The sequence below is a fragment of the Nycticebus coucang genome, chromosome 17 (assembly GCF_027406575.1).
Source record: "Nycticebus coucang isolate mNycCou1 chromosome 17, mNycCou1.pri, whole genome shotgun sequence".
In the NCBI taxonomy this organism is placed as follows: Eukaryota; Metazoa; Chordata; class Mammalia; order Primates; family Lorisidae; genus Nycticebus; species Nycticebus coucang.
Window position 1 is genome coordinate 75,260,315 of NC_069796.1, and position 11,356 is coordinate 75,271,670.

The 11,356-nt window shown below is 50.4% G+C and overlaps 1 protein-coding gene across 3 annotated transcripts in view; it reads left to right on the forward strand.

Moving 5' to 3' along the window:
* FGF18 (fibroblast growth factor 18) overlaps positions 1–10,097 on the forward strand; it is a 34,466-nt gene extending 24,369 nt beyond the window's left edge. For 2 of the 3 annotated variants that reach the window (XM_053566028.1, XM_053566029.1), the window contains exons 4-5: positions 2,099–2,205; positions 9,020–10,097. In XM_053566028.1, the coding sequence (XP_053422003.1) occupies positions 2,099–2,205; positions 9,020–9,286 (374 nt within the window). In that variant the 3' untranslated portion in view covers positions 9,287–10,097. The remainder of the gene's footprint in view (positions 1–2,098; positions 2,206–9,019) is intronic. The other variant, XM_053566030.1, reaches the window with a different exon arrangement.
* Positions 10,098–11,356: the final 1,259 nt, after the last annotated feature.

Below are 11,356 nucleotides of genomic sequence, written 5' to 3' on the forward strand. Positions count from 1 at the left end.
GAAGTTCAGATCAGAGGGCAAGACCTGGGGAGGCAAGTTTTGCTCCACCTCTACCCTTGTTTGCACATCTGATTTCTTTCCACTGTGATTTTGGTTTTCTTTTTGGAAACAGTTTGTTTTTGCATTTTTAGGAAACTTAAACAATGGTTACTGAGTTACCCTTCCCTGCCGTAACCTCTGAGAACAGGGTGTTAACCTCTTGACAGCATCATTTGGTGTAGTTCCCACAGTAACTATTGAAGGATGGTTATCCCCATTTTACAGGAGAGGAAACTGAGGCTCAAGGTTATGTGATTGGCAAGTGAAGCCAGGGATTCACATCTTCATTTGTGCATCCCAAAGCTCTCAGCATTTCCTTTCCTTAGAAGTGCCCGGAATTGTCCCCACCTGCTGTGGGCCTGAGCTTTGTGCAGAGATGAAGCAAGTCTGCGGTGATGTTTAGCCCTGGGGAAGGGGCTCACTGAGGAAATTATGGGAGTTGGAATTAAGGAAACAGGGGAGCTCAGGGCTTGGGATACCACCCCCCATCTTGGAACTGGCTAATTTTCCTGACTCAGTGTTTAAAAGAGATGGGGGGAGGTGGAGAGAAGAATGTGCCCCCCCCTCTCTAGAGTTACTAAATTCTTGTTAGATCTTTAAATTTTATGTAAATTCTTCTTTTTTTCCCCATTGGAAAGGTGGGTATCATATTTTAATTAGTAGTGGTGTCAAAGGAGGGCTAGATTAATTATTGGAAATCTCAAGTTCCAGATGGTTTTAATTTTCACAGCAGGGCACCAGGGTCTATATTTATAAATTTTTTTTTTATTAAAATCATACCTAGTGTATTTTAGGGGCACTGAGGTACACTCTTTGTGGCTCCAAGGATACTGTATTCAGGAATTTGGGGCTATGATTTTTGTTATGGAGAAGGAAGTCCCTTGTCACTGAAATTAAACTTTTGGGGGTGAGGGAGGGGTGGGTACTGGGAAGCAAAGGGTCAGGGAAGGGAGTATGAGAATTGGGGGGGGGTCATAGGCAAAGGAAGCAGATGTGAAAGTTGGGAGTTGGAATTAAGTTGGTCATAGGCAAAGGAAGCAAATGCCTTTCAAAGGGAGGAGCTGGGGGATCCAGGCACAGGGGTTCAAGATCAGAGGGGAGAGAAAGCTCAGAGAGGGTGCCTGGCCTACCCAAAGTCACACAGCAGCCTGCTGGGGAGAAGATGTGGACTGGCAGAGGGAGAAGGAGGGGTTTGGACACAGCATGCCTAATAGGGACAGTCACCCTTTAGCCACTTGATCCCTTCTTCAGTTGAGCGGCTTTGAGGGATCAGCTCTGCATACCTCATCTTGTGGAGCATGGGTGGTCTAGTATGGAGTCTCCTACCCTGGACCAGGGGAAATCAGGCCCTGGTTTAGACTTCTGGGCTCTTGGGAGTTAATTACCCTTCAGTTCTGGAGGCCTCCATTGAGGGAAGTGGAATATTCTGAATTCCCTTCTCAAGGGGCTTACACCTTCACTGTCTGTGCCTCCCTTGCTATGAGCAGCTGGGGGAAAAGATGCCAAGGAGGCACTGGCAGGGCTTTCAGATGTTTGCCCGAGGAGTGGACCTCGGATCTAACTTTTAGAGGAAACAACTTGATGTCCCCAAAGACTCTGTGTGTGCTCACACATGCACGTCTGTCTGTCCCCTTAGTTCAGAGACCACTGCTGCTCTGTAGTTTTATGTATGGCCGTCTGTCCTGCTTTGAGGTATGGGTTTTTGGCATGGCTGTTTGTCCTCTTGGGGGGAATGAAGTTGAGAGCCTAGGTGGGGGGAGGTGGGTGGTGAAGGGGAGAAGGGCACATTGGTATTTAGCCACAAGCGGCAGAACTCCCCTCTGTCTGAAGCCGTCTGGATCCTAAGTGGAGCCAAGTGAGGCTGGAGGGAAGAGAACAGGTGATGGGCAGCTTCCTGCCTGAGGGGCAGGGTACCCTAATGGGACCTGTCAGAGGCTTCCCCAGGCTTGACTTTGGCCGTGAGGGACACGGGTTAGGGTTAGGGACCATGTCTCTGAGCCTTTAGACCACGCCACTACCCCTGGTAAAAAAATGTGTCTTCTTCTTCTGCCTTTCGAAGCCCAGCTCCTAGTGGAGACAGACACCTTCGGTAGTCAAGTCCGGATCAAGGGCAAGGAGACAGAATTCTACCTGTGTATGAATCGCAAAGGCAAGCTCGTGGGGAAGGTGAGTGATGGCTTGGAATTCCCAGGGAAGTTGGAGGTGGCCCTCTGGTAGCTCTGGAACAATGTGTTCAGAGCATTGCCAGCCTCCGTGTATGTGTGTGTGTGTGAGAGAGTAAGTGTCCCAAGCAATCTCTTCCTTGCCTCTCCTTTTTCTCTTCCCTGACACCCACAGCCAGCCAGGCAGAGGTGTCCATGGCTATGAGTTCAGTGTGCACACTGGGTCCTGGTTTCTCCTGGTGGGTATAGAGCTCTGGGTTGCTCAGTGTACTGCAGGAGAGTCCTTGAGGGCCCTGGGACACCCTGCCTACATGTCCCTGACTCCCCACCATCTGGGAACAGAAAACAGGCAGACCAAGCACTGTGGCTGCAGTGATCATTTTAACAATCACCAGGGGTTTATAGCACTATGCAGCCGTGGCCTCCGGAACCCGGCTGCCCGTCAGCACTGAGCCTCACGGTTCTAGCATTTCAGGAAGATTTTATTACTTTGGAATGGGCAAGAGAACTGCATGTAACAAATTAGGGCAGGAGTGGGGGTGGGGTGGGGTGGGTGGACCCATATGCAGGGGGCTCTGAAGTCTCCAGTGAAGCTGTTTCTGAGTGCCCCTCTTATTTTTCTGGGTGTGCTTATTTGTTGAGGCTCATGCACTTGCCCCCTTTGGGGGTTCACAGGCAGGTGTTACTGGCAGTGGCTGTGTGGCACAGTTATGCTCTCTGTCCACTTCTCTCCGTAGGGACTGTTCTCATTCCCATATCCCGTATAAGTGGGTGGAGGGCTTGCGCAGACAGGTGGAGTGGGTGCGGAGGGTACCCAGATCCCAAGGGGCATGGGCCTCCTGCTTGGTGGCAAGGTCCTGGCTTATTACTTGTGGTTCATTCCATCTTGCTGGGAGTGAGGGGAGAGGACCACAGTCTTGTTGAACAATTGTGGTATTGTTGTTTGTTAATGGCAACAACAGCCTCCATTAATTGAACACCTACTTTTTGCCTGGCACTGAGCAAAAAAAAAAAAATTTAATCCCTGAGGCTGGTACCACTACCTTCCCCGTTTCACAGATGAGAAAGCTGAGGTTTGGCCACGCCCGGGCACTTGTCCCAGGTCCCACGCTAGGACTAGGCGGGATTTGAAGCGCAATTTGGAAGGAAAAGATTCCAGCTGCACAGCCCACACTAACTGAGGCTTCTCAAAGAGCAAAATAATAGTAATCCGAAGAGCGCGGCTCCGGGATGCCGAGGAGTGGTTTTAATTAGTGATTCACTTTCCGCCGTCGCGAGGCCGGTCGGTCGGGCAGGGGCCGGGGGCCGCGGGGCCCGGGCGCGGGCGCCGGGTCCCCCTGGCCTGGCCGGTCCCCCTGGCCTGGCCGGCTGTTTCCTGTGGCGGCGCGGCCCAGCCCTGCGCCAGGCGCTTTGTTCTCCTGCCCGCCTGGGCCGCCTCCCAGGCCCAACCTGCTTTGAGTTTTTGTCTCGTTTTTCTCCTTTTCCTTCAAGGAGGGGCCGGCGGCACCGCCCGTGCCCGGTGCCCACTCAGCTCGCTGCCCGCCCTCCCGCCGCGTGCGCTTCCCGGCAGCGTGACCCCAGGAGGGCCATCGGGGGTCAAAAGAGCAGCCCCGTCCCCTCGGGCCGCCCTCCGCCCGCCGGCTGGCCGCTGAGTCACCGCTTCCACAGGAGCCGGCTCCTATTTCTGCCCCCTCGCCCTCTCTCCCGTCATTAATATTGGTGACGGTTCAGCTGGCGCTCGGCGCGGCGCAGCGGAGGGAGGCGGGCCGGCCTCTCCTTCCCCTCCTTCCCGCCCTCGGCCTCGCACGCCTGCCCCCCAGTCCCTGCCAGTCTCCTTTTACTAAGCCGGCCCAGGGCTCCGAGGGTGCCCCCAAATCCACCTGTCCAGACGGGTCTCCGCCCGCCTTGCCCAGCTGACCTGCTCTCCGGCTCCCGATGCCGCCGGGCTGTCGTCCTAATCGCAGCCTCCTGCGCAGTCAGGCCTTCCCTAACCCCTGCCGCTGCCTCTGTTCTGGCCTCACACCTTTCTACCGATTGTGGTCCCTGACCAGGCAGTGCTTCCGGGCCTTTCTCCACTGCCCACTTTCAGCTTTCTACGGCACAAAGGGGATCGGGTCTCTTCTGCCCTTAAAACCCACCCATGGGTTCTCCCCTCAACCCTTGATACAGGACACGGAAGGCCTTGGAGAGCTATCCTCATGCCCCAGATACACCTCGCTATGGACCACTTTCCCCCCTGGGGAAGTGCTGTTTCCTCTGCTGTGACTGTCCTTCCGTCTGCCCTGAGTCCTGGCTCATCTTTCCCTGACCCTGCTGTCAGTCTACCCACCCCAGAGCCCATAGTCCCTCCAACAGCCCCCAGTTACTCATCTGCTATTCTGGGTTGTCACTGTCTGTCTTTGTGCCAGCATTCCCCACCAGAACTCACGGAAGGCAGGTTCTGGATCCATCCATTTATGCTCTGTGTACCTGGCTACAGGGGTACCAGAGAAATAGAAAGATGATTCTTGCTTTCTATAGGTTGACTCTTATCCTACAGCCAGAATTATCCATATTAGGTCAAGGGAGTCAGAGTGCCTTGACCTTGCTGATCCTCAGTGTCCCTGTAAAATGGGGATGATAATATGGGTACTTAGAGGTTACTTGTTAAATGTTCCTTCCCCTCTGCTCTGAAGCCAGGCTACAAAGTCACTTCTTCACCTGTAGAAACTCCTAGCTTCAGCTCTGGTTCCTTTGAAGTAGCTCAGTGGGACAGCTTCCTTGAACTATTTTATTTGACCCTGGTTGTTAACCTTGGACATCTCTGGCCACAGCAAGGCACCCACATTGAGCCCTTAACACAGCCTTTCCAGAAGTTTCAGACCCTTGGCTGTAGGTACTCCTTCTGGTGCATTGTACTGTCATGTGCCAAAGCTCTGTCCCTGAGCCCCTGCATGCTCACGTGGCTCCCCTTTCCCACATCCATCTGCCCTAAGAGGCAGCACTTCCCTTGGGCAAGGCATTTCCCCCATCTCTGGAGACTGAGCCTGGATTCTATTTTTCTCATTTCCCCCCACTTTCATGATCAGTGATGAGTCCTTTTGGGGCAACATGGAGCCATAGACCCTTTTCAGGGCAGGAGGAATGCCCTGCCCACCAGCACATCTTTGTTAAGGTGGCTTTGCTTGTAAACGACTCAAACCTGACTCAAAATGCCTTAAGCTAAAGAGAAATTTGGGTTTTTATAGCTAAAAAAGTCTGGGGGGGGGGTAGTTCCGGTTTCAGGTCATCAGAGATCTAGGGGTCAAATGATGTCATCATGATTCAGTCTTCAGATCAAACAAAAGCACTGGGACTCTGATTTGGGAGGATGGAGGTTGGAGGTGGTAGCTGGGGAGAGAAGATCAGATTCTGCTACATCGCCAAGGTTCCGGGATGGGATTTTCACTCATCCTCTATATATTTCTGCTCTGCCCAAACCAATCAAGTCAGAATTTCTAGGAGTGGAGCCTGAGCACAGGTGTTTGTGAAGTCTCTGCATGTGATGGACAGGGACAAAGAAGGAGTCCTGAACAGAGGCAAGGTCAAGCCCAGGTGTAGCCTGCTGAGCCTGAAGTCATGGACTGGAACTTGTGATTACCTTAAGCTCAGGGCTGGTTCCTAAGGATGGTGAATTTCAGCCCAAAGCCCCTCTCGTCGCCCCTTTTAAGTAAACCCAGACATTCATTGAGACTGTGTGCCTGGCACCGGGTAGCTCCTTGTACATTCCAAACCTTACTTTGTGCCAATGGTGGCCTGGGGAGGTGAGATGTTTGACAGGCAGTACCTACTCACCCCCTCTCCTTGAGGATCTCTCTGGAATTGGGCAGGGAAGTGAGCTAAAGTGTCTAGTACAAGTTCAAACCCCAGGTCTGCCATTTGTAAGCTCCATGACCTTGGGCAAGCCCATTTGCCTCTGAGCTCTATTTTCTTCTACCAGGAAGAGTTGACCTCAATGAGTTAAGAGGATGGAATGAGTTGATGGATGCAGAAGTGTCTGGCCTGCAGTCAGCAATCAATAAATAGTGAGTGACTGAATGAATGAATAGGGAGACCAGGTAGGCCTGGCAGAGATCTTAGACCTCAGCTCACTGTCTCCAAGTCAGTGTGTCCCCCAGGAGGGACTTCTCATAGCTCAGGACTGTCTTTGGGACATGTGTAAAGGATCCAAGAGGCAGAGTCTATGTTCTTTAGAAGAAACCCCTTTTGTGTGTCCTCCCCACTATTTCCATCCTAGTGAAGCTCTCATCCATTCAATGACAAATGCTCTGGGCACCCTTGTGTTAGGCTAAGGCCTGTGCTCAGCCATGAGAACACATGCTACGCAGTCCTGACCTCAAGAAGCTCTTGGGCTAATGAGGAGAGAGAAAGAAACAGAATTGCTCTGTTGGGGTGTGTGTGGGGAGGAATGGGGTTCAGAAGATGGAGTATGTGAGCCCAGTAAAGTGTGATGCTTGACTGTAGTCCTGAAGGAAGAAGAAGAATTTCCCAGGGACATAAATGGCAGTCAGGGAAGCCTTCCCGGGGAGGCAGTTACTGAACTAAAACTTGGGGGATGAAAGCAATTTTCTAGGCGGTGGCAGGTATTCTGGGTTGGCAAAGCAGCGTGGTATAGCCTTTGTTCAGTTTGCTCTGATTGTCCTACTGATACCATGCAAAGAACCTGGACTCAGGTTAGACTTCTGGAATTTTCCACAGGGGACCCAGAGCCCAGGATCACTTCCCTCTACCTGCCTTGCATATCGACCTTGCCTTCTCTCAAAATACTCCTTCACTGCTCACCCACCCATACCCTTTTCTGAGTCCCACATACATCCCCCAGGCCCAACCCTGTCTGTTTCTTCAGACTCCTCGAAAGATCTCATCCTCCAGAGAGTGTTTTCTTACACTGCCTATCCCTCTCTGCAAAGTTCAGCACTTTGTCTGCAGGGCCCAAGCTTGCCCTCCACTCAAAGGTGAACGTTCCTGGAAGCTCCAGCCTGTTTTCCACTTCAAACAAAAGGCTGGAACTCTCACCTCAGTCTCCACACACAGCCAGACCGCTGGGCTTCCAACTTGGCTGGGCATCCGTCCGTAACGAGGAGTGGGCCCGTCCTAAATTTGGAGATGTTAGTTGGAAACTCGAGTGCTGCTAATTCAGGCATTCCAAATTTGTGTGTTTCCCACTCTTCCCCATCAAGCAATTCGGCTGTCTCAGGGAAGAGACTCAAAGCCTTGCCTCTCCACCCGCTTCTGTCCAGATCAGATCCAAGGGAAGCAAGCTAGCCCTGTCATGACCAGCTGCCCTTCAGTAATAGTCTAGCAAGTTCCTACTGTGTGTTAAGCTCATATATAAGCATCATTCCTCACAACATCTCTGTGATGCAGAAGTCATCGTTCCTGTTTGGTAGGTGAGGAATGTGAGATTTAGAGAGTGGAATTAACTGGTCTGAGGTTACACCAGGAAGTGTTAGAGATCATTTGGTTTCTAACTCCAAAGCTAGTGCTTCTTGCCCCGCATACCTAATTCACATATCTTTTGGGGAACTTGAGATCTGAGGACCAAAGACATGGGTTTTGGAGTTTGGTCATGCCAAATCTTTTTTTTTTGGAGGCACCTACCCTACTTCATACCAAGCATTAAAACGTATCACATCCCAAAATAAATGAAATTTATATTTAACTATATCACAGTGGAGTTGAGTTACAATTGAGTAGCTGACTTACTGTCAGGTTTTGTGCAAATCTGTCAGGATTCATTTCTGATAGAATACTCTATCTGCTGATTTAAAGGAAATAAGACTTTATTGGCCCATATAGTGGTGAGGTAACTTGAGCTTCCGATGTGGCTGGATCCAGAGCCCAAATCATGTGACGAGGACTTAGTTTCTCTCATTCTCTTCCTTTTGGCTTTGGTTTGTGTTGGCTTCATTGTCAGACAGGATTTCCCCTCATGGTGGTAAAATGGCTGTCTTTGCTTCAGCCTTACATACTCTGCAAGTTTAAATCCACCTGTGGCCCACCTGTGAACCAATCATTTAGGACTAAGGGGAAATAATGTTTTGATTGGCTGTTGCTCTAGTAGGAGTGAGGTAGAGCCCCCTAGCTAGGAGGCTAGAGAGTGAGGAAGGAAGAGATTCCTGAATTATAGTAGAAATCTGTTATCTGGACGGTGGGGAAAGATGCAGTGGCCAGTAACAAAAGTTTATTCCATAGACCCAGAAAGTAAAATGCTTAAGTCAGGGCCTCTCTACTCTGCTGCCCCTGCCATGGGCCACCTGCCCAGGCCCTTTCCACAGAGCTCTGCCCCTCACACCCGTTGTTCCATTTCTTACCTTCTCTTGACAAAGAGTCTTTGCCTGGCCACACTTTAGTCGGGCTCCTGAACCCTTTCTTAGGCCTATGTATTTCCTTGTAAAAATCCAGTTTTAGCAAGAACCCTGCTAAGTTAGTTTAGTAGGAGCCCCCCCCCACCCCCCGCCCACTGTGATATCAGATCACCCTTAATATCTGATCCGGATCCTCACTCTCTACCACCCCCAGGTGATGTCTGATCTTCCTGGCCTATCCTCAGCAAGAATCCTATTTGATGGTTTAGCCAAAACCCCCTTCACCCCTGATGTTTCTTCTTAGTCAGTTTCCACCCACTGACCCCTTTTGGGTGGCAAGCAATTCCCACGTGCCCCTGCTGTATTCAGAGTTGAGCCCATCTCCTTCCCTCAGTGCAAAATCCCCTGGTAGTGGTACTGAATTTAGTCTTCTTTACCATGCTTTGACAAGTGTCATTGAATAATTTTTCCTTTCACACTCCTTTCCTACAGCCTGACGGCTCCAGCAAGGAGTGTGTGTTCATCGAGAAGGTTTTGGAGAACAACTATACGGCCCTGATGTCAGCTAAGTATTCTGGCTGGTACGTGGGCTTCACCAAGAAGGGGCGGCCGCGGAAGGGCCCTAAGACCCGGGAGAACCAGCAGGACGTGCACTTCATGAAGCGCTACCCTAAGGGGCAGGCTGAGCTGCAGAAGCCCTTCAAGTACACCACGGTGACCAAGCGGTCCCGTCGGATCCGCCCCACACACCCCGGCTAGGTGTCCCACCGTGGAACCCCAGGCTGCCCTGGCCCACACTCACACTCCCAGAGAACTGCATCAGAGGAATATTTTTACATGAAAAATAAGGAAGAAGCTCTATTTTTGTATATTGTGTTTAAAAGAAGACAAAAACTGAACCAAAACTCTTGGGGGGAGGGGTGATAAGGATTTTATTGTTGACTTGAAACCCCTGATGACAAAAGACTCACGCAAAGGGACTGTTGTCAACCCACAGGTGCTTGTCTCTCTCTAGGAACAGACAACTCTAAACTCGTCCCCAGAGGAGGAATTGAATGAGGAAACCAACACTCTGAGAAAACCAAAGTCCTTTTTCCCAAAGGTTCTAAAAGCAAGGAAAAAAAAAAAAAGTAAAACAAAGAAAGTAGTACCCTCCCCCCCCACACAAAAAAGCCCCTCACTCTCCCAGTCCCCATCCCTGTCCCAGATTCCAACAAAAATCGCTCTCTGGTTTGCAGTCATTTATTTATTGTTTGCTGCAAGCTGTCCCGAGACACCGCGCAGGGAAGGCGTGCCCCTGGGAATTCTCCGCGCCTCGACCTCCTGACGACAGACGGCCTCGTCCAATCATGGTGACCCTGCATTGCTCACAGTTCTGGAGGATGCTGCTATCGACCTTCTGTGACTCACGTGACCTAATACACCAATGATAAGGGAATATTTTAAAACCAGCTATATTATATATATTATATATATATAAGCTATTTATTTCACCTCTCTGTATATTGCAGTTTCATGAACCACGTATTACTGCCTCAACAATTAAAAACAACAGACAAATTATTTAAAACACCATGAGGCGAGTGCTGGTTGGGGTTAGGGTGGGCTCTGGGTGGCCCCTTTGTTGCTCATGCGTCTTGGTCTGTGGTCTTTACACTGAGATCGGGGTCCTTGCTTCATTCTTCATTCATTCACGGATTCATTCTACACTCACTATGGAACAGGAAGTTTTCTAGGTAGTGGGAAGGCAGTCTTAAAAAGAAATGGATGGCTCAGCGCTTGTAGCTCAAGTGGCTAAGGCGCCAGCCACATACACCAGAGCTGGCAAGTTTGAATCTAGCCTGGGCTAAGTGACAACTACAACCAAAAAATAGCCGGGCATTGTAGCAGGCGCCTATAGTCCCAGCTACTTGGGAGGCTGAGGCAAGAGACTCACTTAAGCCCAAGAGTTTGAAGTTGCTGTGATCTGTGATGCCACAGTACTCTAACCAGGGTGACAGCTTGAGGCTCTATCTCAAAAAAAAAAAAGGAAATCTTGTCCATCAGAGAGATTCCAGTTTACTAATGAGTCATTCATTCAGTGATCAATTGAATCATTTGTTCACATGCGTTTACTTGGTACCTCCCATGTGCCAAGGCTTGATTCTAGGCCCTAGAGATTTATTAAAGAACACAAGGGGGAAAAATTCTAGCTCACAAGGAACTTCACTTCTAGTAATTAATTGATGTGTTGCTTCATTCACTGATTTACTGATGGGTTCATGCATTCAACATATATTTATTAGGCACTTTCTAAGGGCCAGGCACTCTGTGGGTCTTACAAGTTCATGAAAGAACAAAACAGACAAAAAAATCACACCTCAAGGAGCTTGCAGCCTAGGGGTTAATTGGTTGACTTGCCTGTATTCCACATCAGTGTTATTCCAGGGACAACCAAAGAAGTGCTGTGTTAGGAGGGTCCAGGGCAGTGTGGGACCTTCCTCAAATTATCACATGGGCTGGAGCTTGAGGAGTCCAGTGGTGTTAACTTCCAAGAACCCGTTCTTCAAAGTGTTCTCTACCTGGGCCTGGCCCAGGGTGCAGGGGAGAGGCCAGATTGGTCTTGGGTTGAAAGCAGATGGAAGGTTGTGTGAGTCCCTGGCCCTGAGGGTTGGGCCGTGCAGATGTGAGCAATCAGGCTGAGGTGAGAGTGTTTCTGGACTTTTTGTCCCTCTGGGTCCTAGTCTGTCTCCCTGGGGAAAACCATGTATTCCTGGTAGGAAGGGACGTTGAGTGAGGGGTGGAAGTCACCTCTTCTGAGGTCTGGGGCTGTCACCCACCTTCCTTGAA